At 48.6% G+C, this 25,563-nt stretch overlaps 2 protein-coding genes across 8 annotated transcripts in view; one reads left to right on the top strand and one right to left on the bottom strand.

The window, feature by feature from the left end:
• Positions 1–25,563, bottom strand: part of ACTN4 (actinin alpha 4) — a 96,038-nt gene that overhangs the window by 10,169 nt on the left and 60,306 nt on the right. For 3 of the 6 annotated variants that reach the window (XM_087939295.1, XM_087939297.1, XM_087939299.1), the window contains exons 7-12: positions 25,177–25,258; positions 22,925–23,010; positions 12,636–12,728; positions 9,461–9,691; positions 8,207–8,354; positions 3,418–3,568 (exon numbers count right to left, since the gene is read on the bottom strand). In XM_087939295.1, the coding sequence (XP_087795421.1) occupies positions 3,418–3,568; positions 8,207–8,354; positions 9,461–9,691; positions 12,636–12,728; positions 22,925–23,010; positions 25,177–25,258 (791 nt within the window). Of the gene's footprint in view, positions 1–3,417; positions 3,569–8,206; positions 8,355–9,460; positions 9,692–12,635; positions 12,729–20,618; positions 20,705–22,924; positions 23,011–25,176; positions 25,259–25,563 lie in introns of all 6 variants that reach the window. The other 3 variants (XM_087939296.1, XM_087939298.1, XM_087939300.1) reach the window with 1 other exon arrangement.
• Positions 1–25,563, top strand: part of LOC148124985 (galectin-6-like) — a 71,242-nt gene that overhangs the window by 43,340 nt on the left and 2,339 nt on the right. The window lies entirely within an intron of this gene.

Raw genomic sequence — 25,563 nt, 5'->3', positions numbered from 1 at the left:
CATGGCAACCTGAGAAGAGCTCCAAGGAGGAAGAGGGAACGGAGCTGTCAGAGAGGGAGACAGCGGCGGAGCTTGGGCCGCCCGTCAGCCCTCAGATGGAGAGTCAACAGCCCCCAGGTCTGGAGGTGGCTGAAGAAGAGGAGGAACAGTTGGGTCCAGTGCCCGACGCGCAGATACACAGAAGGCAGAGGAGAGGAGGGCAGTGGAAATCTATGGATGGGTCCTTTGGGCCAGAAGAGCCACCACTGCTAGAGAAACCCCACATACATATGGGATGGATGGATGGATGGGCGGACAGACAGACGGATGAATGATAGAGATGACAGAAAGGTTGATAGATACATTGCCTGCCTGCCTGCCTGCCTCCCTCTCTCTCTCTCTCCGATGTGTATGTGTACGTTATATATGGGTATGGGTAGGTATATACTTCCTTTTGAGAGCAGGCAAACCAAATTTCATTTTTTAATGTAGGCCAGCGTGGTGCTTACAGTAAAAAGCGACAGCAAAGGTTATCTTATCAATGACTTTCTTAACCGCCGCCTTAAACGGGGTCCTAAAACCCCCTAACCTGACCCATTTGACAACCGCAATGGCTCCATTACGGCCGTTAAGTGGAGGACTACCTGGAAATAAAGGCACCTGGACATGTCTGGTTGTCTACGGCCTTCTCCGAGGTTTGCAGTTCCCGGGTTTGGCCGCAGGAGGTCACTCCAAGGCCGTCTGGGCCCTTTGGAATGCGGTGCCCGGGGGAGGCGAGCCAGCCGCTCAAACATGGCATGTTGCTTTAAGGACTGGCCAAACCAAACAGCTGGGGAAGAATTTGGAGTGTGTGTGTGTGAGAGAGAGAGAGAGAGAGAGACCCAGGGAACATGAGAACTTAAGAAAAGGGGGACCTGGCTGGAAACAAAGCCTCTGCCCACCCACCCCCAGAACAGCGACCAGCCTCCGTTTCTCCGATGCCAGATAAAGAATTGAGGATTTCTCCTCCCCCCCCACTAGCTCCGTTTTCAAAACGTTGGCAAGCAGCATCCTGGGATGAGCGTGCTTGTAAAGTGTGTTTGTGTAAAGAGGCAGACGGTTGCGGTGTGAAGTCATGCTGCAGGCCACACACGTCAAGTTTTCCAAATCCTTGGCCCCTCTCGGGCCCCCCCCAAATTAGGGAAACAACACCCCCCCACACACAAAATCCAAGGCAGGCTCAGCCTGTGGCCTGCGTGTATACTTGTGGCGTGTGAGTTTATCCGTGTGTGTGTGTGTGTGTGTGTGCAGGAGTAAGCGGAGGGGGGGGTGAGAAGGAGTTTGCTCTAAACTCTTACAAGGACCGCATTCGGGTGACACATTGAGGGAGGGCTGGAGAACAATGGGGGTACTGTGTAATAAGGGTAAGGGGAGGGTGGGGTGGGGGGTAGAAAACACCCTTGGAGGAGATTCGATTGCCAGAAAGAGGGGTGATCCTAGCTGACTGCAGGGGGCTGGGGGGAGTCAAGGAGGCTGTTTGGAAAAGGATCTTAAAAAGACATATATTTTTTTTTGAGGGGGAGACTGCAAAGGAAGGGGGAGGAGGGCTGCTATTTTGAACTTGCCAAAAATACCTTACAACGTCTCTTTGTGTCTTGCTGCAAGCCAGTCCAAATCACACACACAGAGACACACACACAGAGACACACACGCAGAGAGAGAGAGAGAGGCTGGCAGGGAAGCCTTTTAAAAGGCTCGGAGGTTGCCAAGGCTGTTTTGTTTTTGTTTTTTAAACAGGATGCAGGGGAATTTTACAGCTTCGAGTGCTCCGGAACAAGGGATTTTTACAGCCCGGTTTAGAGGCCTGGTTCAGGAGGAATCAGAAGGAGTTTGTGGAGGAGGAGGAGGAGGAGGAGGAGGAGGAGGAGGAAGAGGAGGAGGAGGAGGAGGAGGACTGGTGCTCTCTGAGCGTGATTGTTTTCTTGCAGACATTTCATTACCAAACTAGGTAACATCATTTGTGCAAGGAGGAGGAGGAGGAGGAAGAGGAAGAGGAGGAGGAGGAGGAGGAGGAGGAGGAGAGGAGGAGGAGGAAGAGGAGGAGGAGGAGGAAGAGGAGGTGGAGGAGGAGGAAGAGGAGGAGGAGGAGGAGGACTGGTGCTCTCTGAGCGTGACTGTTTTCTTGCAGACATTTCATTACCAAACTAGGTAACATCATTTGTGCAAGGAGGAGGAGGAGGAGGAAGAGGAAGAGGGGGAGGAGGAGGAGGAGGAGGAGGAGGAGGAGGAGGAGGAGGAGGAGGAGGAGGACTGGTGCTCTCTGAGCGTGACTGTTTTCTTGCAGACATTTCATTACCAAACTAGGTAACATCATCTGTGCTAGGAGGAGGAGGCGGTGGAGGAAGAGGAGCAGGAGGAAGGGTCCCCAAAGTGAAGCTCAAATTTACTGAAAACAGCTTTTATAGTATTACTATCAAATCTTTCTCCCCATGATGCACCAGCATTCGCCATCCGCAATTTGAAACAGGCGGGTTTTAACGACAGGGGATAATTTACATTATTAGCAGGATTGGGGTTAATCCTTTGAGAAGTCCATCTGTTGAGAAAGGCGAGGAGGAGGAGGAGGAGGAGCAAGAGGAGGGTGCGGTGGGGTGGGGTGAGGTGAGGAACTATGACCCCTTTACCCCGGCTCAGGAATTCTGGGAGTTGAAGTCCACCAGTTATCAAAGGGCCGTGATCCAGGTAGTCATTCAGAATAAATCTGGACTGGATGGTACATAATCCATCAGTCTAGCACCTCATCTGCTAGTCCTCAAATTATGATCAAAGGCTTAGAGTTACGACATACCCCGTTCCCATACCCCTTTTCAAACTTCCAAGGGTTGACCCCCCCTCCCCAGGTCATGTGGCCACATTTCAGCTGCTAGACAACTGACTGCAATTTACAATATTTACAATATTTTTTTGCAAAAATATATATATATATATAAAATAATGGTGTTTATTTCTGGTGTTTGGCAAAAACTCCCCACCGTGAATAACAGATTAGGGGGTTTTATCCTCACTCTAAGAAACTGTTCTGACTAAAGCTAAACCGTAATTAAGCTTAATGCTTAATCCAAACAACTCTTGTTTTATTTCAACGCTGGGAATTATGTGCACATTCCCAGCCCGTAATGAGTCCCAAACAGTCCCTCGAGATAAGCACCCACCTTTCTCTCCTTTGAATTGCTGCCAACAACTATCTATCTGGAGAACGGCCCACTGAATATCCCCCTCCTCCAGAAAGAGAGAGAGAGAGAGAGAGAGAGGCATATATATATATATATATATATATATATATATATATATATATATATATATATATATATATATATATACAGAGAGAGAGAGAGAGAGAGAGAGAGAGGAGTGTGAGTCGTCCAGGAGAATGATACGATAAGGTGAGGTCTTGCATACTTGAGCTCCTGAGCGATGGCCGCGATCTGCTCCACACGGTCTTGGTGAGCCGCCAGGTCACTCTCGAACGCTTCGTGCTTCCTGATCAGGGCTTTGATGTCGGACAGGGTGGCCGTCTCGTAGTCCTTCTGCTTCAGCATGGCCTCCTTCCCTGGGGAGCCCAAAACGGAGGAGGGTCAGGAAGAGAACCAGGGGACCAGCGCACATTCTTTCGGACCAAGAACGCTAAGCCACCAGGTCGACAGGGGAGCAGAGGCCAAAATGGGAGCTGTCCCCCTTTTCTACCAGGGCAGCTGATTCGGGGTCTCCCGGCGGAGCCTAAGGCTCCTCTCGGGGTGCACAGGCCCAGGTCCCATTTCCCCTTCCCTGGGGGTTGAAGTCCACAAGCCCTAAAGTTGCCATAATAGGACCCCTGTTCTGTTCTGTTCTGTTGTGTTCTGTTCTGTTCTTTCTGTTCTGTTCTGTTCTTTCTGTTCTGTTCTGTTCTTTCTGTTCTGTTCTGTTCTGTTCCATTCCTATTCTTTCTCTCCTATTCCTATTCCAGCTCTACTCTACTCCGTGGGCCTCGGCTCCCCCGTTGGTTGAGATTTGCTGGCTGCTGACATAACTCCCCTCTGCACACACCCCCAACCTCTTCTCCTAGCCTCAGCTGAGGGCCAATCCCCCCCTTTTTGCAATCCCTCCCCCTCCACATCGCTGGGGTTTCTCCACTAATTGAAAAACTATTTGGGTCGCGGAGCTACGGGATGCTGGAAAACACGCTGTTCCAATCAGCTGTTCTCCGGGACACGCTGGCTCAGCTTGGAAAATCTGGCCTTGGCGGCCAGCCAGGAGCAATCCAGACAAGCAAAAAGCCCCCTCTGGTGTGTGTGTGTGTGTGTTGTGGCGGGGGAGGAGAGAGACACACACACACCGCAGTCTCTGTCTGGCTGCATGCAACTTTAGACGAGGGATCCCTCCGTGCTGCCCCAAGAGAGGCTGGGGTTTGAGTCCCTGAACCACGAACATTGGGGATCCCACATAGCAGGAAAACCCTTTCTCAGGTACAGCATCAAACCGTGATGTTATTCTACAGCAAGGGGGTGAATTGTGGTTTCTGGAAGCGTGGCACGCGTTCGTGTGGAAACCTAGATGCCCCTCTACGGACCAAGCCCAGACAGATGAGGAAGCTTGGGAACTTTAAACTTTAAGGCCATGTTTCGCAACCGTGGCACTTTAAATTATGCTGGGCTGGAGGATTCTGGGAGTTGAAGTCCACCCATCTTAAAACGGCCAAGGTTAAGAAATACTGGTTTGCTGGGCTGGAGGATTCTGGGAGTTGAAGTCCACCCATCTTAAAATTGACAAGTTAAGAAATATTGGTTTGCTGGGCTGGAGGATTCTGGGAGTTGAAGTCCACCCATTTTAAATTGACAAGGTTAAGAAATATTGGTTTGCTGGGCTGGAGGATTCTGGGAGTTGAAGTCCACCCATCTTAAAATTGACAAGGTTAAGAAATACTGGTTTGCTGGGCTGGAGGATTCTGGGAGTTGAAGTCCACCCATCTTAAAACAGCCAAGGTTAAGAAATACTGGTTTGCTGGACTGGAGGATTCTGGGAGTTGAAGTCCACCCATCTTAAAATGGCCAAGGTTAAGAAATATTGGTTTTCTGGGCTGGAGGATTCTGGGAATTGAAGTCCACCCATCTTAAAACGGCCAAGGTTAAGAAATATTGGTTTTGGTGTCTGGGGGTTTCTGGGAGTTGCAGTCCACCCATCTTAAAAACTTCCAAGGTTGAGAAACACTGCTCTAAAAGAGAGCATTATTAATCTGAGCCACCTGAAACAGGCAACTGCCTGCCTGCCCTCCATTTTTTCCCCTCCTGCCAAATTCGTCAACATGGTTCCAAGCACACGAAGAAACCCAGAAACGAGCATGAATCCAGCTGTGGTGCCATCCAGGATGCCGTTAAAGGCAGAGCCGAGACACACACACACACACACCCCAGTGCCGCTTGTCCCTGGTCATCGGCAGTCCAGGCAGGATTTGAAAAGTTTCAGCCTCAAAAGGAGATCCCCCCCCCACATCTTCCCTCTCCCCCAGAACGGCTCCAAGATACCCTCTGACTTCCATGGCAACTCCCCAGTTTGATGGATGAAGCCACAGAGGGTGGAGGAGGAGGAGGCCACAGCTCTCTCTTGTTGTTGTTCAAGAAACGGGTTTCTCACTAAAACAGCAGTCCAACAGGAAGCTGCAAGGAAGCTGATAACCTTTTTCTCCACCCTGGGCTGTGCTAAGAATAGGGCCTGGGGACAAAAGGAGGCAAACAACTCGGACGTGTTCTGGGCCCTGGAGTGCTCGCTGACACCACCGCTACCTTCAGGGAGAGGCTGGGTGGCTTCTCGTGGACAGCCAAGCCAAGGAGTTTCTTGGGCCTGCAGACTTCTGGAGAACTTCCTCGGATTTGTGGGAGGCATGCAAAGCAGCACCGCCACCCCCCAAAGTCTCCTTTTTGTCCAAGGAATGCCACTGGTCAGAGGAAGACCACCCAAGGAAGAGGTAGGTAGCCAGGCGTGGGAATCTTTCCTGTGGACAGGACAGGAGCGTGGGTCAATCTTGTCTCCCATAAAATCCCTCCGCTCAGGAGTCCACTCCAGCTCCAGTGAATGCCTCATTTAACACAAGCACAAAGTACCAAATTCTCTGGACACCTGGTTAGGGGAGATATTCCGGAGCAACTCCAGCCACAGTTAAGGTCCACTAAGTTGGCCTCTTTAAGATGTGTGGACCACAGAGTCTCCTCCTAGAGCAGCCTCCTTTTTCCTCTGCTGACTAGAAGCTTTGCTGGTTGGGGAATTCTGGGAATTGAAGTCCACCTATTTTAAGTTTGAGAAACAACATCAGTCCAGGAGATTCTCTCAGTAAGAAGGCAACGCCCAAGCAAGAGGAAGAAGTCAGGAGAGCAAGTCTTTCATGTGGAGAAGATGGGAGTTTGGGCCTGTCCCGTCTCTCTCATGAAATCCCTCCACCCAGAGGCTCACTCCAGCTCCAGTGGGCAGATCCTTGGGGATCTACTTGAAGAGAAGACCCTGAAAACCTGAACAAGATTGGAATGCCAAGATGCCTTCTTGCACAAAGCACAGAAGTCTACGGATCTGAACTTCTGGTCGTGGCAAATGCAAGGAGACAACCCACAGCCACACTTAAGGTCTACCCCAGGGGTCGGCAACCCAAGGCTCTGGAGCCGCATGTGGCTCTTTCTGTGGAGGATCCCTGTCACAGGTCGGTAAAAGGACGCCGCACTAGGAGACTCTATGGTGGGGGGACCGGACTTCCAGTCAGCAGAGGAAAAAGGACGCTGCGCTAGGAGGGAGACTCTATGGTGGGGGGACTGGATTTCCGGTCAGCTCCAGAATTGAATGAGGAGTTTTCCGGTTAGGACATTTGTGACTCTTTGAGTGTTTAAGGTTGCCGACCCCTGCTCTACCCAAATCCATGTTTCTCCACCTTGACGACTTGAAGGCGTGAGGACTTCAACCCCCAGAAATCAGCCCAGTTGAGGAAGAGTCCCAGTAGCCAATCACAACATCGTTCTGCCTGAGAGTGACAGGCCAGCGCAGATGTTAGAGCCGGGGGGGCGGGAGGGAAACCAGCTGTTGCCTCATTAGCTTGACTCTCTGCCAGGCAAGAGTTATGGGTCCACCTGCTACCCCCACTAAATTTCACACCCTTAAGACAGGCTAAATAAACAAGGCCACCCTCACCACAGGCTTCCGAGAACCACAATTTTGTGGGGTGGAGTGGGACAGATTATGGAATTATTATTATTTTTTTTAAAATACAACACGACATGCAGCTGGTATTTTGGCAGGTTCGATGCTGCTCCCATGACCTATGATAGTCAAAGACAGAGGTCTTGGCAGCTTTTAAGATTTGTGGACTTCAATTCCCAGAATTCCTCATGTCTTAAAATTGACATGGTTGGGATTCTGGGAATTGAAGTCCACAAGTCTTAAAGTGGCCAAGGTTGGAGACCTCTACCGTAGGTGGTTTTCTTGAGTCAGTTTCCTTCCTCCAATGATGGGGGAAAACCCCCATATTTAGCGGAACCAAGGACAAGTCACACAGAAGCTCCCAATGAAACAGAAGTCGTCTTCAGCCGGTTCTGGCCAGTTCTAGAGAACCGGTGGCAGAAATTTTTAAGTTTATCAGAGAACCGGCCAATAGTACCTCTGACTGGTCCCGCCAAACCCCACCTCTTCTCTGCCTCCCATTGAGTCCCAGCTGATCGGCTGGGTCTCCTTTGGTTGCCCTGCCCAGGAGAACGGAGCTGGAAAGCAGGTTAGTGGGGTGGTGGAGGGAATGGGGATTTTGCAGTATATCCTTCCCCTGCCACGCCCACCAAGCCACACCCAGAGAACCAGTAGTAAAAAAAAAGATTGAACCCCCACCACGGGTCCACAAGTCTTAAAAGTTGCCGAAGTTGGAGACCCCCTACTCAAAGAGATACGGGGAAAAAAAGACGCGTGGCTGTTTTGCAGGAGACTCATCCTGGTGCGTGAGAGAAATGGGCATCTATGACACGCCGGCACCAACACAGCCCCAAGACAATCTGGATCCTCCCCATTCCCTGAACGATGCGATTCCTTTAACAGTTGCTGCAGTGGTTCGCTTAAAACTAGCCTGGCCTAAAAGGCCATAAAAAACAAAATGGCTGCCAACTCGCTGAACAACCCTGGCCTAGCCGTGGACATCCTGCTTCCCGGGGCGGTCGTAAACCGAGGACCCCCGAGGTCATTGGGTCCTCACCTTCGGTCCAGGCTTCGTGGATGGACGCCTTCTGCCTGAACTTCAGAGCCAGATGATCCAGTCGTTCCAGCCTCCGGATTTCATTCAGCTGCCACTCTTCGAAACCTTTCTCGGCCTGTTCCAAGCGCTGCCAGCCGTTGTTGATGTCCTGGGGGTGGGGTTGGGAGGGTATGGTAAGGTATGGGGGCAAGTAAAATAAAGCACAATCCCTCCCCCCACCCAAAAAAACCCCTCTTAACAGCAAGATGGTTTAATGTGGACCCCCATTTTAAGGATTCCATGAGGTGCCTCTCTCTTGCTTGCTCGAAGAGGTCACGCTTAAGGTCCGCGATTAATTTGCCAAGTTAATCTTTTTTTATCAATCTGAATTTGGGAGGTCATCTTTTATTTTAAATCGGTGTTTCTTAACTTTTAAGGACGCTTTTCAGGTGTGGGGACTTCAACTCCCAGAATTGCTGGCTGGGGAATTCTGGGAGTTGAAATCCACGCACCTTAAAAGCAGCCAAGGTTGAGACACATTGACCTAGAGGAGGAGGTCAGCAACCTTAAACACTCCCAGAGCCATGAAGGTCCTAACCGGAGCCCCCCTTTTTCAATTCCAGAGCCGACCGGAAGTCCAGTTTTCCCACCATAGAGTCTCCTCCTAGCGCAGCAATCTTTTTCCTCTACCGACCAGAAGTCCACTTCCCCCACGCCATTGTTTTTCCTTTCACCAACTGGTGACAGGGAGCCGCAGCAGAGGGATGAAAGAGCCACATGCGGCTCTAGAGCCGTGGGTTGCCTACCCTTGACCTAGAGAATCCAGTTCCGGACTTACAACAGTTCATTCAGTGACCGTTAGAAGTTACAACGGCACTGAAAAAAAAAGTGACTCGGGACAGTTTTTCACACTGACGACCGCTGTAGCATCCCCGTGGTCACATGACCAAGATTCATGTGGCAACTGACTTGTATTTATGATGGTCGCAGCATCCCGGAGCGTCCCCTTTTGCGACCTTCTGACGAGCAAAGTCCACAGGGAAGCCAGATTCGCTTAAACAACCTCCTTATACTAACTTAACGGCCACAGTGATTCACTTAACAACTCGTGGCAGGAACGGTCGTAAAACAAAGCAAAATTCACTTGATTGCCTGTCTCTCTTAGCAACAGAAACGTGGGTTTCATCATCGTGGCCGTTTAAGCTGAGGACTGCCCACGTGGTAAACTACGCAAACCCGGAAGTGAAGAAAGACAGCGTAGGGTGTACTACTCACCGATACCATTCTTCCTTCGGAGGGCATGAAGGCTGGCCGGTTGCTAAGTCGCAATTTGGTCTGTAAGGTGTTGAAGTTGATCTCCAGCTGGCACTTCTCCTGCACCTTGGGGGGTTTGTGGACGCGCCGGTAGTCCCGGAAGTCCTCCAGTTTCTGCTGCATCTCCTGCATGGTCTTCTGGGGAACCCGGTTCTCCAGCCAAGGGATGGTCCGCTGAATCCACTCCAACAGCTGCGGGGGAAGAACCCCAGAAAAAAAAGGCAAGATGGTGAAATATAACATACTGTACCTTTAACAAGCAAAAGCGCAAGACGACGTATCTAGGGAGGTCATTCCAGGTCGTGGTTGGTCGTCCCCAAAGTGCTTTTTTTTTTTTAATTGATTTTATTGAATTTACAGTTTAAAAACACATCGACAGCACATTTACAAAATAGAAAGAAAACCGGCTGACCGGGAAAGAAAGAAAACACCCGGCCTAACACACCGGATAAGGGCCGGTTGCGGGGAAGAGAAAAGATATAGAGGGAGAGAGGGGAAGGGAAGGGGAGGGAGAATAGGGTAAAAAGTACAATATTTATCCAAAAAGACAAAATATGTAACAATCCATATTCTAACTGCGGCTAGACTAGCGTTTGCTCAGTGTTGGAAATCCCCTCATACGCCTTCAGAGCAAATGGTTATTCAGAAAATTGGTGAGTGTGCTGAAATGGATGAACTAACGATAGCGTTAAAAAACAAAGAGTCCTCATCATTTTACGACAACTGGGACTCTCTTACACGGAGACAAATTCTGTAAATGATATAGAGTAACTTAAACATAAAGGAAAAGAGGAGTAGACTGGATAGGACGAAGAGAAATGATCCTTACAGACTGTCACAAAAAGCACCAAAGGTGCTTTTTTCAAGAGCTAAACTGGACTTTCTGCTTTTTTTTCTCGGAAGACGTTTCAATTCTCATCCAAGATGCTTCTTCAACTCTGACTGGATGGTGGGGAAGGGAAGGATTTACGCTCCTTGCAGGCGGCTGGTCATTTGCATCCTTTGAGAGGGTCCCTTGAGGCCACTTGGAGGTTTATCTGTGTCCTCAGGGTTACCCGAGTGTGCAAATGCTTCCTGTAGTCTGCAATTTTTTGGGGGAAATCCATTCCTACTCCCACACCATTCGAAGGGCGTTTTATCTCAAATCGCATAGCTAAAAGTCTGTAGAGATTCTCCGTCATTCCAGGTGACGGGTGTCTCCTTTTCAGGAGGCAACTGGACTTTCTGGTTTCTCTTTGAAGGTGTTTCGCTTCTCATCCAAGAAGCTTCTTCAGCTCTGACTGAATGGTGGGGAAGGGAAGGATTTATAATGGAAGGATTAGACGTGTAGGGATACGACATCATCTACCTCCAATCTATAACACAGTCCGCTCAACAGTCCCAAGAAGGCTCCACACCCATTTGCACCACTCAGGTGACCCTGAGGATACAGACAAACCTCCAAGTGGCCTCAATGACCCTCTAAAAGGATGCAAATGACCAGCTGTCTGCAAGGAGTATCCATCCTTCCATTCCTCACCAACCCGGGCAGAGCTGAAGAAGCTTCTTGGATGAGAAGTGAAATGTCTTCCGAGAAAAAATCAGAAAGCCCGGTTGTTTCTTGGGAGGAGGAGAAGCACCTTTGGCACCGCAAGACATGGACAAATGTCTTGAAGGTTGGTCATAAATCCAGAGGGTTGCTACTAAACAGCAACCTTAATCTAGGAGAAATCTCTTGATGAAAGCTGCTTGGCTCGGTGGAAGCTCTTCAGAAGAAGCCACATAGCGGTCTTTCAGAGATCTTCTCACACGTTTCGATGGAATGAAATGACTTTGGAGGTCCAAATCTTCCTTCTCAGTTGACTCTTCTTCTCAGGTCCTTCTCAGCTTTTACTACCAATATGTCAAGAGATTCCATCCGGGGGTTTTTCCGCGGGTGCCTTCCCAGTCCAAAGAAGGGCGGGTTAGCATGAGACAGCCAAGAAGACGTGGCAACCATCAAAGACAACCTTCTCCATATTCAGAAGGTGCCAGGGTTGGGGAAGGTTGGCTAAGGCAGACTGTTAGCTGATTTGGCAGCTGTTCACAAAGACCAGGTGAAGCTTTATGGCAGAGGTCTCCAAACTTGGCCTCTTGAAGACTTATGGATTCCAACTCCCAGAATTCTCCAGCCAGCAGAGCTTACTCTCTTGTAATCCCTTCCTCTGCTTTATGGCAGAGATCTCCAAACTTGGCCACTTGAAGACTTATGGATTCCAACTCCCAGAATTCTCCAGCCAGCAGAGCTTACTCTCTTGTAATCCCTTCCTCTGCAATCTCTCTTCTTTGGGGGATAGGAGGAAAAGAAATAGATGCAGCTGGCTGGAGAATTCTGGGAGTTGAAGTCCACAAGTCTTCAAGTTTCCACGTTTGGGGACCCCTGGTTTAAGGGCTGAAGAGGGACAGCAGTATAGAGTATTGACTGTGCCTCACAGCAGAGAAACAATATTTACCTTGGACTGACCAGGGGACTTTCAACATGCTGGCTGGAGAAATCTGGGAGTTGAAATCCACCCATCTTCAAGTGGCCATGGTTAAGAAACCCTTTTTTTGACCACGAGAAATCAGGGACCAGCATGCAGTTCTAGAAGGTCCCTCTTTGGAGCACACCCAGCAAGGTCAGAGATACATCAGCGCTACCTTCGAAGCCTCCGGAGGCTTTGGAAGCATCTGGGTTTGCTAGCCAGCTCAGCCCCCGTGATAGTGAGGGGTCTTTGGCAGTGGTGGGATGTTTTTTTTTAGTACTGGTTCTATGAGAGCTTTGCGTGAGATTGAACCAGGGAATACAGGACAGGACAGGGCGGGGCGTGTAGGCGGGACCAGCCAGAGGTGGTATTTGCTGGTTCTTCGATTACTCAAAATTTCTGCAACCGGTCTGGCAGAACCAGTCTAAACCGGCTGAATACCACCTCTGGTCTTTGGTGAACACTCTCAACGGTGTCCACCTTACGAATTAAGTTCAGACTGAGAAGTGATCAAAGCAACCCCAATTTCTCAACGGCCTCAATTATATCCGAGAGCCCGTTGACAGATGAATTCACAAAGGCTTTTGTCAAGAGAGGTCACCAGGCTCAGCTCCTGCCTGCTGAAAACACAGGGAAGGCTCATCGACACTCACGTCAGAAGCCAGCTTCTCGTAATCTTCCATCAGGTGCTCATTCTCTTGGTTGACAGCCAACACTTTGCAAATCCTGTTTGCAGCGGTCTCGGCCTACAAGCAATAAACAAGAGGGAAAAATTGGGTGATCCGGCGGAAAAAACGTCCCGGAGATGGAGACCTACCGAGGAAAGGCACAGCATGAGATCAAAGCAATAACTGAACCATCGCAGAAAGCGACCGAGATTCCCCCGCAGGCAGAGAAAGAGCGGATGTAAAGCAATTAAACTTCATTCCAGGACGATGACATTATCTTGGAGCCAACTTTGACAACTTGGAGATGTGTGGATTTCAACCATGGTTGGGTTCTCCGACCACAGTTTGCTTCTCTAGCCATGGTTGAGTTCTCCAGCTGGCTAGGGAACTCTGAGAGTTGAAGTCCACCCATCTTCAAGCTCGAGAAACGCCAATCTGGAAGTGGTGAAGACCTGTCCCCACCAGGAGTATGGCCAGAAACTGCTAAAACAAGAAGACAACAGCATGCCAAGCGTAACACCAGATCAGTTGATCGGACCAACCTTGGTTTGAGCTGCTGGATAACGGAACCAGATGAGAAAGCTCATCTTTTATATCTGGTTGATGACAGTGCCCCAATCACAGGATCATGGCTTAAACCAATGTATGTCGAAAACTGATATATACTTCCTGTTTCGGTCTGCATCAATTTGGGCACTTGAATTTACAATTCTTGATGCATCAGAACCAAGACACAATAGTTAGCATGCGTGAATCAAAGCTAGTACCTTCAAACCATGGTTTCAGGTTCTGATTTAACGCAATACTGATGACTACATTTTCTAACTTCGATGTTAAGGGCAAACAATTGGTTTGCATGAAGATTTAAGGACTCGTGCAAAAAATAAAAACCCCTCTATTTATCTTAGCTCTTCATAAGCCAAGATTTGAACGTTTTAAGAGAACTTATTGTATTTTATCTAGGATTCAGAAAGCACTGCTAAAACAGTTCGGCTCTAGCTATGGCATTTATTCCACTATTATTTCCTGCGGTATTTTTTTTCTTCTTTTGATTCTTTTTGATCCTTTGCAAGCTGCACAAATGTTCTTAGTGGCTCGTTTTTGATAGCTAAATCAATCCTATTTCAACGAGATTGTACTCAAATTGTAAAAAGCTGGAAGGGACCTTGGAGGTCATCTAGGCCAACCCCTCCCCTGCCCAAGGCAGGCATCCTTATATCCTCCAGCAGTTGAGGTCCAATTGTTCATTCTTCACTCTTGAATCCCAGTAACTATAACCTTCCCGGTTTCGTACCAATGGCTGCATTCCAAGCTGGCATAAAATCCAAAAAACTCAAGAAAGGACAAACGAAACCGATGGCGAAGCTTTGTCGAAAACAATAGGATATAAAAAGGGGTGGGTTTTTTTTTTAAAGGTAGCAGGAGCAGAGCAGGTTAAAGGTCTGCTAAAAAGAGGGAGGCCGTGGTGTTGGGAGTCCCATTGTAAACACCCACACCTGGCCAACCCAGAAGCAAAAGGGGGGGGGGAAAGGGGAGGGAGAATTACACGGGAGCCATGAAATGGGAAAAGTCAAGAAATCAAGTACCTTGCTAGGAGCAGAGAGAGTCCAAGGGAAGGAGATGGAAGCCAGACATCAACAGAAAGGGTGAAGAGAAGGGTCTATAGAAGGAGGAGGGGAAAGGGAGAGAGCCATGGAAGAAATGAGTTGCCAACAAAATAGGATATTTGAAAGAAAGAAAGAAAAAGTGCGAGAGAAATCTCTTAGGTCCATTAAAAGAAATAAAATAAAAAACCCCTACAGGTTCCTTCCCTTCCACAAGTGGGAATCGACCAACCCACCGACTTAGAAGATGTCTCCCGTGCTTGCTTTAGACCAGGGGTCCCCAAACTTGGCAACTTTAAAACAGGTGGACTTTTAACTCCCCGCTATTCAATTCTCCAGCTCTGCTGGCTGGAGAATGCTGGGAGTTGAAGTCCACGAGTCTTAAAAGTGGCCAAGTTTGGAGACCCCTCTGCTTTAGAGACCAGCGTTCCTCCACCGTAGCAGCTTGAAGGTGTGTGGGCTTCAACCTCCTAGGAGTTGAGGTCCACACACCTTTCGAGTTGCCGAGGTTGGGACTAGGCCGCTTTTAAAACCAGGGCCTCTAACTCCCAGAATTCCTTAGCCATTCCACGAGTCTTCAAGCGGCCGTGTTCAGAGAAGCACGGGAAGAGAGCGGGGGTTTTATTCTCAAGCCTAACTTAGCTCTCAATCTCTCTCTAAATTCCGTGGGATTTAGTCCCGCAAAGTCAGCGGAGATCCATTGTCGTACCTGTGCAATGCAGGGAAAACTTGTGGCATTGAAATTGGTTGAGCTAGCGCATCCTAGCAACTTTGAAGACTTGTGAACTTCGGCTAGCAGACTTTCTCAGCCAGCCACGATGGCTGGGGAATTCTGGGAGCTGAAGGCCACAAGTCTTCAAAGTGGCTGGGTTTGGACACCCCTGTGGCATAGGTCCACCAAGCACACGCTCAAACCCAAAATTAGACTTGAAGGTGAAAAGGTGCAGGGAAGACACATACATCCAAATACATCCATCTTTCCTTGAACGCCTGCTCAGGTAGAAGGTTCCCACAGCCATCTCTGTTCGGCAGACAGGTAAACCTGTCACTTACACAGCTGGAACCCCAAAACTTTCCCCCATCACCACCTGAAGTTCCCAACGGTCAACATCAACCCCACGAGGTGGACCAGACCAAGAATATTAACTCCGCAAGAAGGCTAAAACTACTCTGATTCTGAGGGGGAGATTGAGCAGCTGACAGGGAGTGAGAGTGTGGCTCTGGTGGCTGTGGAAGAAACTGGGAAAGGGCGCAGGCCGGATGGGCATTCAGAGGAAGACCCAGGCCCATCCCCTCTTCATCCTAGGGCATGCAGAGAGGAGCAGATAAGGAAGAAACATGGTTTATGGGGGAGGAAGGGGCCCTGATCCCCTTCATGGGCTGCAGCTGGGAGGACTGTGCATGGCAAAGTTGCTGGAAGCAAAGCATGCATTATCTTTGTCGAGGCTTATCTGTGTTTTGGCTTCCTCCCAACATGGTTGCAGCTTGTGATTGCTGTGTTATCTGGTAGAAGCCTGCAATTAATCATCCTTGCCTGCCGTAGTAATTCCTTCAGTGTGATGTATTGGTTCGTTTTATTTCTAATTAACTTTACTTTGGGTTCGGACTGCATTTACTCCCTCCGTAAACTGTTTTCTTGAAGAGTTTGTTATCCAGCCGAGGATAATTGGACATTGGGGCCAAGCTGGAGGTGTTAAAGGGACTTTCTTCTGTTTTTGTGACTTGGTTATTGTTGGATGACGCCCTGGGCCATCACAGTCAGAAGCAGCTGAAGCAGCCCACGGGGACCCCAAATGACTCGATTAGCCTTTCTGCCGACCTGCGCCCTGCTTGGCCGAATGGAAGCCCATGACAGTGTCTACCACAGATGTGGTTCGTCAGCTCCAGACAATAAAGCAGGCCGGCCCAGCTGAGCCCTCCCACCCACCCCCACTCCAAAACTGGTGCTCAGATACAAAGAGTGATTTAAAAGAGAAAAAAAAAGGAGGAGTAGCAAAAAGAATCACACAGCCCATCCCAACCACAGAAAGGAACATCTGCTTGCAGTAGCCTCTTGGGCGCAATCAAGGTTGGGCATAGCTGGAGGGGAGGCTTCCTCCCGGCTGGGGCTGGCAGACAAAAAAAAAGGCGTGTTTTTCCTGCATCTCAAAAGCGGGCAGAGGCCGACTTTTAACATTGGTCTTTTCTGCTAAAAAAAATTGGGATATTTTCTCGTGGGCCTTCTGGAATTCTGGTTCTTTCAAAGGACCAACAGGGGGTTGGACTAGAAGACCTCCACGGCCCCTTCCAACTCTATTATTCTGTTCTGTTCTGTTCTATTCTATTCTATTCTCTATTCTATTCTATTCTATTCTATTATCTCCTCTCTGTTCTATTCTATTCTATTCTATTCTATTCTATTCTGTTCTATTCTATTCTATTCTCTATTCTATTCTATTCTATTCTATTATCTCCTCTCTGTTCTATTCTATTCTATTCTATTCTATTTTCTATTCTATTCTCTCTGTTCTATTCTATTCTATTCTATTCTATTCTATTCTATTCTATTCTAGTCTATTCTATTCTATTCTCTCCTCTCTGTTCTATTCTATTCTGTTCTGTTCTGTTCTATTCTATTCTGTTCTATTCTATTCTGTTCTATTCTATTCTATTCTATTCTATTCTATTCTATTCTATTCTATTCTATTCTATTCTATTCTATTCTATCCTATCCTATCCTATGCTATTCTAATTCTATAAAACCCTCAAACCCTGGAGCCTCTGAGAGAGGGAGGTGGATGCATCTTTGCTTTCCATGCTAAGTGATCAAGGAAGGTGCCCAGGCAGGGCAGGGAAACTTAACGAGGTTGGCGCTGCAGATTTGCCGCTGTTCCTTTAAGAGACAGGATGGGGAATTCTGGGGAATGAAGTCCTCCCAGCTTAAAAGTCGCGGAGGTTGAAGCATCCCGCTTGCCCTTTCTTGATCACGCCTCCTCCTCCTCAGGCAACCCCACCACTAGCCGAATTGCATGAAATCTTGGAGCCTCCTTCACCCATCTAAGCAACCAATCCTGGCAAAGTTTATTCGTGTTTTATTTTTAAAGCTTTGGGCTTTATCTCTTGTTACGAGCCTGATCCACCCACTCAGAGCCAATCTGAGCGGGAGGAAGAGAAATCCCCCCCCCTAACGTAAACGTGAGGTAAGCCATCCAAAAGGAAGGAACAGAACAGCAGAGGGGAGGAGAAGGAAAACGGGACGGGGGTAGGGGCAACATACGAAGGAAGGGGACGACACACGAAAAGAGGGAGAGCTCTGAGCCAGGCCTGGCAGACTCCTAGTTCCTCTTTCCAGCCTCCAGGGAGAAGGGAAGGGCCATTTAACAGCTGACAGGGAGGAAAAAGACAAGGCTTGTAAAACTGACCCGTACATTTGGCAGGCAGAAGACAAAATTAGTAAGCGAGCAATTAAGCCAGGGGAAGGGGGGCGGAGGAAGGAAGGAAGGAAAGGAGGAAGGAAGGAAAGGAAGGGAAAGGGAGGGAGGGAGGGAGAAAGAAAGAAGAAGAAAGAAAAAGAAAGGAGAGGGAGGGGGAAGGAAGGAAAGGAAAGAAGGAAAGGAAGGAAAGAAAGAGAAAGAAAGAAGGAAGGAAAGAAAGAAAGAAAGAAAGAAAGAAAGAAAGAAAGAAGGAAAGGAAAGAAAGAGGAAAGGAAAGAAAGAAAGGGAGGGAGGGAGGAAAGAAAGGAAAAAGGAAAGGAAAGGAAAGGAAAGGAAAGGAAAGGAAAGGAAAGGAAGGAAGGAAGAGAGAGAGAAAGAAAGGGAAAAAAGGAAAGGAACTCTGTGCCAAAGAAACAAATCTCAAAAAGCCAATACAAACTCATGCTTACGGGGGCATTCCCACCCCCCCCAAAAAACTTGGCTCCGCTCCCGTTGAAGTCACTAGGAACAAGGGACTGGAAGCGAGAAAGCAGAACAGGATCTTAAAATCCACTTGGGGCAGAGAGATTTTCACCAGGCCTGGCTACGAGAAAAATCCAGCTGCTTTTTTGCAGCAGTAAAGAACTTTTTTCCACCCCTTTTTTTCTTTTAAATTTCAAGAGAGACCGTTAGTTTCTCTCCGACCCAAGGAGAAGAAACCCCCCCCACCAAAAAACAAAACAGATGTTCAGGAAACCGTGCAGTAACCCCTTAATCCTGCCTCTGGGGGACGCCGAAAAAGGGAGATTTGCAGAACCTGCACTGATCCGCTTCGCACGGCACGCGAACGTAGACCAACCCCTCCGGTAGCCACCCAGTCCCGATGAACACCCACCCCCAAAGAATTCCTCCCCAGGATTCAACAACACACACACACACACACACACACACACACACACACACACACGGGCTGCCCTTCCCAAGATTTCCCCTCCGTGATTTAACCCCCTCGGGCCCTTCCCTCCCGCCAGATCCTTGCCTCCCGCCGGGGCTAAAAAAGGGAATTCGGGGCTGTTGCATTTTGCCAGCAGTCTACTCCCCGATTCCCCTGGGGGTGCCTGATCTCTCTGGAAAGGCAGGAAAAGCTGCGGGGAGCCAGGTTAGGGAAGATGCCACCAATTTAAATCGGGTGGGGGGTGGCAATCATTTTCCCCGCCACAGGCCGGTGGCTTAGCTGCCTGAGGCTTCGATTGCTCGCTCTGGAAACAACTGTCGCTCAAGGTCAATGCTAAGCCAAAAAGTCACGGTCACGTCGTTCATCCTGCGATTGAAACCTGAGGACAGTTGAATGAGAGACAGCTCATCCAGAAAATTGGAGGCGGGGGGGGGGGTGTCGGGGGAGAGATATATGAAAGAATTCCTTGGAGGGGGAGGTCTGTACATCTCTGTCTGTCTCTCTCTGTGTGTCTCTGTCTGTCTCTGTCTCTTTGTCTCTCTCTCGCTGTCCCTGTCTTTCTCTCTGTCTCTGTCTCTCTCTCTCTCTCTGTCTCTTTGTCTCTCTCTGTCTCTCCTCTCTGTCTCTCTCTGTCTGTCTGCCTCTTTGTTCTCTGTCTCTGTCTCTCTCTCTCTCTCTGTCTCTTTGTCTCTCTCTGTCTCTCCCTCTCTGTCTCTGTCTGTCTGCCTCTTTGTCTCTGTCTCTGTCTCTCTCTCGCTGTCCCTGTCTTTCTCTCTCTCTCTCTCTCTCTCTCTCTGTTTCTCTCTCTCTGTCTCTCTTTGTCTCTCTCTCTTTGTCTCTCCCTCTGTCTCTCTGTCTGTCTTTCTCTCTCTCTCTGTCTCTCTCTGTCTGTCTGCCTCTCTTTGTCTCTGTCTCTCTCTGTCTTTCTCTCTCTCTCTGTCTCTCTCTGTCTGTCTGTCTCTGTCTGTCTTTCTCTGTCTGTCTGCCTCTCTCTGTCTCTTGTCTCTCTCTCTCTTTGTCTCTCTGTCTCTGTCTGTCTTTCTCTCTCTCTCTGTATCTCTGTCTCTGTCTGTCTGTCTGCCTGCCTCTCTCTGTCTGTCTCTGTCTGCTCTCTCTCTGTCTCTCTCTCTCTCTGTCTGCCTCTCTCTCTCTCTCTGCCTCTCTCTCTCTCTGCCTCTCTCTCTCTCTCTCTCTGTCTCTCTCTCTGTCTCTCTCTGTCTGTCTCTCTCTCTGCCTCTCTCTTTCTCTCTCTCTTTGTCTTTCTCTCTCTCTCTCTCTCTCTCTCATCTGGAAGAACAAGCAGGACATAATCAAAGCCAGAAAGAAGTTTCCAGATGAGAGGAAGCTTTTGGGGTGGGGGGAGGGGGGGGGAAAGGGGCAGTTCCACAGCCATTGTCCTTGCGGTGTTTTCTTACACCTCTCCTTCAAGGGAGGTTTGAAAAAAAGTGGCTTTCAAAAGTCAACCTGTCTCGAGTTTCAATCCAGCTCCAAAAAGGGAGGGAGAAGACGGGCAGGAGTCAACAGGCAATTCAAGACAGGCGGACTTCAACTCCCAGAATTCCCCTACCGGCAGGAGTTGGAAATCCACACCTTCAGGTTGTCGAAGTAGGGAAACTCTTAGATATCCTACACTTGACTAAACGCCCGAAGCCGCACAGAACGCTGTTATCTTCCCACCAAAGGGGTCCCTATTTTTCGACTTGCATTTTTTTTTTTGCGTGCTTTCGAACCGCTAGGTTGGCAGAAGCTGCTGGGACGAGGAACGGGAGCTCGCTCCGTGACGCGGCGCTGGGGGTTCGAACCGCCGAACTTTCTGACCGTCAAAGCTCAGCGTCTTAGCCGACGCGCCTTCGTTTTTTTAACTAGTTCCGATTTACTATTTCCACGCCTACGGCCATGCTCCGGAAGGCCGAGCAGAGAACCAGTTAGTGCCAGCGCTCCGCCCAGAACCGAGATCTCCCCAAGCCAACAGCCACAGCAGCCCCCAAGCGGCCCCCAGCCCAGCCCCCAAGCTCACCTTCTGAGCCCCTGAGAAAGCATGATAGAAGCAGGAGACGTAAGTCATGATGGCCTTCTCGTCGGGCCTGAGCGTGCCTACAATATCTGCGCACGAGGAAAGAGAGAGAAAAAGAGAAGCAGACGTCAAGGGCCAGGCAGGAAAACCCTCCAGGTCTCCCCCGGACATGCAGAAGACCAAGAGGCAGGATGGAAGAAAGGTTGCGCTCCCTGGGGGGAACCAGATCTCAGCTGGAACAGAGGTTAGCCGTTCCAAATCTTTGGTTTAGACCGGAGGAGGGGTGGGCAATCCATTTTCCCCATGAGAAACTGGGACTTGGGCCGAACCAAGAGGGCTGTGGACAGAGGTAACTTTGGGGGGGACGGGGGGGGGGGAATAGCAGTCACCCTCAAAATAAAAGCAGTCCAAACAGGCTGTCAACTCTTAAAATATTGCTCTGGTCTTTTGAGTTGCCAACAGAAGGGAGCAGCGGAGCAGCTTGCAAAAACCGCAACTGCATTCCTAAATGTTTTCAAAGACGGTTTCGAGGGGATCGAAGTTTCTGCCGTGCAAGATTCTAACAGGAGAGTATTACTGATGATTCTGGGCTATGGAGGTGTCCCATTGGAGAATATGAATTACGATAAACCCAGGGGGTGTGGGGGGGGGGGGAAACTAGGGTCAAGGGTGACAATGAATTACGTGTCTCAGAGTCGCTTACGCTCAGGCAGTGCCAGACATGTTAACTCCCAATAAATCCTTTTGAAGTTTTGGAAGTTTGGCTCGAGACTCAGAATTTAAATGGGGTGGGCGGGAACTACCAGAGCCCTGACATGGGCCGGATAGAGACAGCCAATGTGGCCTGGAGGCCCTAAAATACCCAGGTCTGGCCAGAGGACCCCAGGGAATCTCTCCAAAGCATTGGGTTCCCAAACCTGGCAACTTTTAACACTTGTGGACTTCAACTCCCAGAATTCCCAAGCTAACGTGACTGAAGGAGGAATTCTGGGAGTTGAAGTTCACAAGTGTTAAAAGTTGCCAAGTTTGGAAACCTCTGCTCAAAAGGAACACAATTTCATCCTTGAAACAGGCCCTTCAACTCTCTGGCCCACGAGGTGACCTCACTTCATGTTCTGAGGCTTGAAGTCCACATGTGCTAAGTGAGGCTACCACCTTAGCGGGAACTCGGGACCGTGGCCTTCATCAACTCGTGTTCTTATTGACTACTTTGGGGAAGTAGGGGGGGAAAATGAATTTCGATGAGTTTTGGAGTTTGGTCGGTCGGAGAGTCCTGGTCTTACTGTCGTAAAACCTTTTCAAGGTTTCTCCTCAGGTAGCCTCCATGTATGACAAGGTCAAGCCTCATTTTCCAGCCTCTCCCCCAAAAGGGACTTAGGGCGATTTTTGGAAAAGCGGTCCTTATTTTTTTTTTCCTGCATTGGGTGTCCCAAAGTTGCTTTTTATTTTTTTTTTCCAAAGAGGCAAAACTGGACTTTCTTGTTTTTCTCTGAAGATGTTTCGCTTCTCATCCAAGAAGCTTCTTCAGCTCTGACGGGATGTTGGGGAACAGAAGGATTGATGCTCCTTGCAGACAAGTGGTCATTTGCATCCTTTTTAGAGAATCGTTGAGGCCACTTGGAGGTTTATCTGTGCTCTCGGGCTCACCTGATTCATGCCAATGGGGTGTGGAGCCTTCCTCACCATCCGAAGAAGCTTCTAGGGACAAGAAGCGAAACGTCTTCAAAGAAAAAAACCAGAAAGTCCAGCTGCCTTTTGAAAAAAGCACCTTTGGGACAACCACGACCTGGAGGACTGAGAATCTTTACAGACTTCTAGCTATGCAATTTGGGATAAACACCCTTTGAACGGTGTGGGAGTAGGAACGGATTTCTAGGAAAATTGCAGGCTATAGGGACCATTTGCATCCTCAGGTAACCCTGAGGACACACATAAATCTCCAAATGACCTCAGCGACCCTCTACAAGGACGCAAATGGCCAGCGGTCTGCAAGGAGCATAAATCCCCGCCATCCAGTCCGAGCTGAAGAAGCTTCTTGGATGAGAAGTGAAATGTCGTCAGGGACAAACAAGAAAGTCCAGTTTTGCCTCTTTGGGACACCCAACCATGACCAGGAGGAAGGTGAACCTCCATAGACATTCTGCCCTGGGCCTTTCTAAAGCTTGTCCTGAACTAGCTGAGATCTGGGTTCCCAGGTGGCTCCAAGCGGCGGCCCTCTCCAAGGGAAGTCAAAGGAAGCCAGGATGCTGGGAAGAAGAGAAGCGGTTAATGGGGGGGAAAAAAAACCCCCCGCCGTCCGTCTCTGGTACCTTCTGCGCCCCAGAGAAGGCATGGTAGAAGCTGGAGACATAGGTCATAATAGCCTTCTCATCAGGACGGGCCGTGTTGACGATGTCTGAAAAGCGAACGAGAAGTATTAAACACACCAGAAACAACTCTCTCTCCCAAACTCATGTCATTGGCAGTCAAACATCTCCAAGGGATCACGGGCAACAATCCAGCTTGGAAAAAAAAAAAGTTAATGCCTAAAAATCCAGAAGAACTTGACATGGGAGGTTAGCTGCCTGTCCAAGCGTACAAGCTGGGATGCTTATCCAAGATTTGTATCGCATTTCCTGCCCATAACTCAAAAATGCCTGCTAGAAGACCACGAAGCTTGCATATAACGGCAATTCCTTGCATTCTTCTATCACAGCGGGAATTCCAGAGTTGCGCTATAATCTTCTGCAAGATCCCTTTCCGTGACACGGGCAATGCTGGGAAACTGCCAGCTAGGCCAGAGGGAAAGGTCAAGTAGGGACCTAGCTTGGAGTTGTTGGCACAGCTGCAAAACAGCGTAAAGCTTGACTCCACCCCCACCCAGATCCATGAAACCTTATCTGGTTCTTCCCAGAGGAAGGCAAGCAACATGGAGGGATTCTTGTAACATAGGTGGGAGGCAATAAAGTTACGGACTTTGACTATTCACAGCTGGAGCAGGTTGCTTGGAACCTGATAGGCGGCCATACAAATTTGATTAACATGGTTTTTTTTTTGGCATTTACATTTCTATTATTGTTGTTGCTATGAAATTCGATACAAATCATTGAGTAAAAAGAGAGAGGACGTGACTGTGGATATAAAGAAGAAAAAATTAAAAATGACTCCGAAGCATTATTCGGAAATTACTTGTTTTCAAGTCGTATTCTTCCTACTCGTGTATCTCAAACAGATAATTGCAAATCTGTATAGTTGTAAGCCTTAAGGAATTGTTTCCGAATTCCACTGAAGTCTTTCAACCTGTTTTTAAAATAGCTGTTTCTAAAAATATATATATATATATTCTGGACATTTAGCCAGTACATTTAGCTCAGGTCATGAAACAGAGTCCATAGAAATATGAGAACTGTGTTTCGTTGAGAGACAGATCACTTACAACCATTAATTACAATGGCGTTGAAAAAAAACCCCGAGTTCCATTTTTATGACTGTAGCAGCAACCCCATCGGATGACCTAAATTTAGGCATTTAGCAACCAGCGTGTATTTATGGTGGGATCATATGATTGCCAAGTGTGATCTTCCCAGATGGTCAAATTGTGTGTGTCTTGTGGGGGCGGGACCTGACTTGCTGAACGGCCATATGTTTCACTTAACAACCATGGTAAGAAAAGCTGTGAAACAGGGCAAAATTTGTTTAACAAATGTCTCACTCAACGTTGTGGTTTGCCGGCAGCAGGTGCGGACGGCTGAGGTCTCTTGACAGTGAGGACTCGGACAAAGGGCCTGCATGTGATGCAGGGATGGGGCCAGGGCCGTCGGGAGAGTGGGGTGCTGCCTTCGGAGGTTGTGGAGTCTGGCAGCCTGTTCCCAGTGCGCGTGCTTTCCAGGAGTAAGGCTGGAAAGTGATGGTCCCTCCCCAAGGGATAAAAGCCAGCCTTTGGGGTTGGCTTCTTTGCAGGAAGCAAAGAAGTTCTTTATGCTCAGAGTCCTCGTTGAAGGCCTGCTTACTCCGGGTTTGTTTTTGGAAACTTCTGGCTTGGGATATTTATCTGCAATTAATCTTGTGTTCTTGGCAGCCTTTCGTAACCTCGAAACGGCTTGCTCTTATCTGGGACAATTAGTTTTAATGATTCTTTGCTGTGAATGAACAGAATTCACAGAGGTGCATTAAAAAGTTTTGCTTTTACATATATATTTTGTATTTATTAGATTTGAACGAGGCTTGGGTCAGAAGATTCAACAACAAAAGTTGTGGTCGTAAGTCAAGAGTCTTCCAACTTGGCAAGTTTAAGACTTGTGGACTTCAACTCCCAGAATCCCTGAGCTAACATGACTGAAGGAGGAGGAATTCTGGGAATTGAAGTCCACAAGTCTTAAAGCTGTCAAGTTTGATGCTGATTTTGTAAACCGCTTAAAGAGGGCTGTGAAGCACCATGAAGTGGTATATAAGCACCATTCAGCGCCAGGTTTATCCAGCTGGCTTCGTTCAAATGCTATTGTAACCTCTGCCTTGTGGATTCGTAGATTTGTGGAACAAAACGGGACCCCAAGATATATTACGGCCTCGACCTCTGCCTTACCTTCTGCATCTAACATCTTGGGAATATCAAGGTATTTCTCCGCGACCTCAAAAGCGTTGTTCAGATTCGTGACTGGATCGTCCTACGGAAAAGGGAAATCACCAGAGAGGATTTCAAACGTGGTGGCACTGTCCTAAAGAGGCACTGTCCCCGGCTTCTCACAATCGCCAGCCCTGCCTGATTTTCTATGCCAAACGCCTTGGCTTTCCTACAGCTTCCAAATACGAAATATTCCCGTGGGAAAAAAATGCAACGAGGCATCTTTGAAGTCCTGCTCTAAAAATTGACCACCCACAAATTATGGATTCTCTACCGTTTTAACGCACATGGGGGACCCCATTCCACATTAGAACCAACTTGATGAAGTTTCGGATCTGGCGCCCATGA

Source organism: Pseudonaja textilis, chromosome 10 (genome assembly GCF_049901715.1).
Source record: "Pseudonaja textilis isolate UNSWEBS1 chromosome 10, rPseTex1.2, whole genome shotgun sequence".
Taxonomy (NCBI): domain Eukaryota; kingdom Metazoa; phylum Chordata; class Lepidosauria; order Squamata; family Elapidae; genus Pseudonaja; species Pseudonaja textilis.
This window is presented reverse-complemented; position numbering and strand designations above follow the sequence as displayed.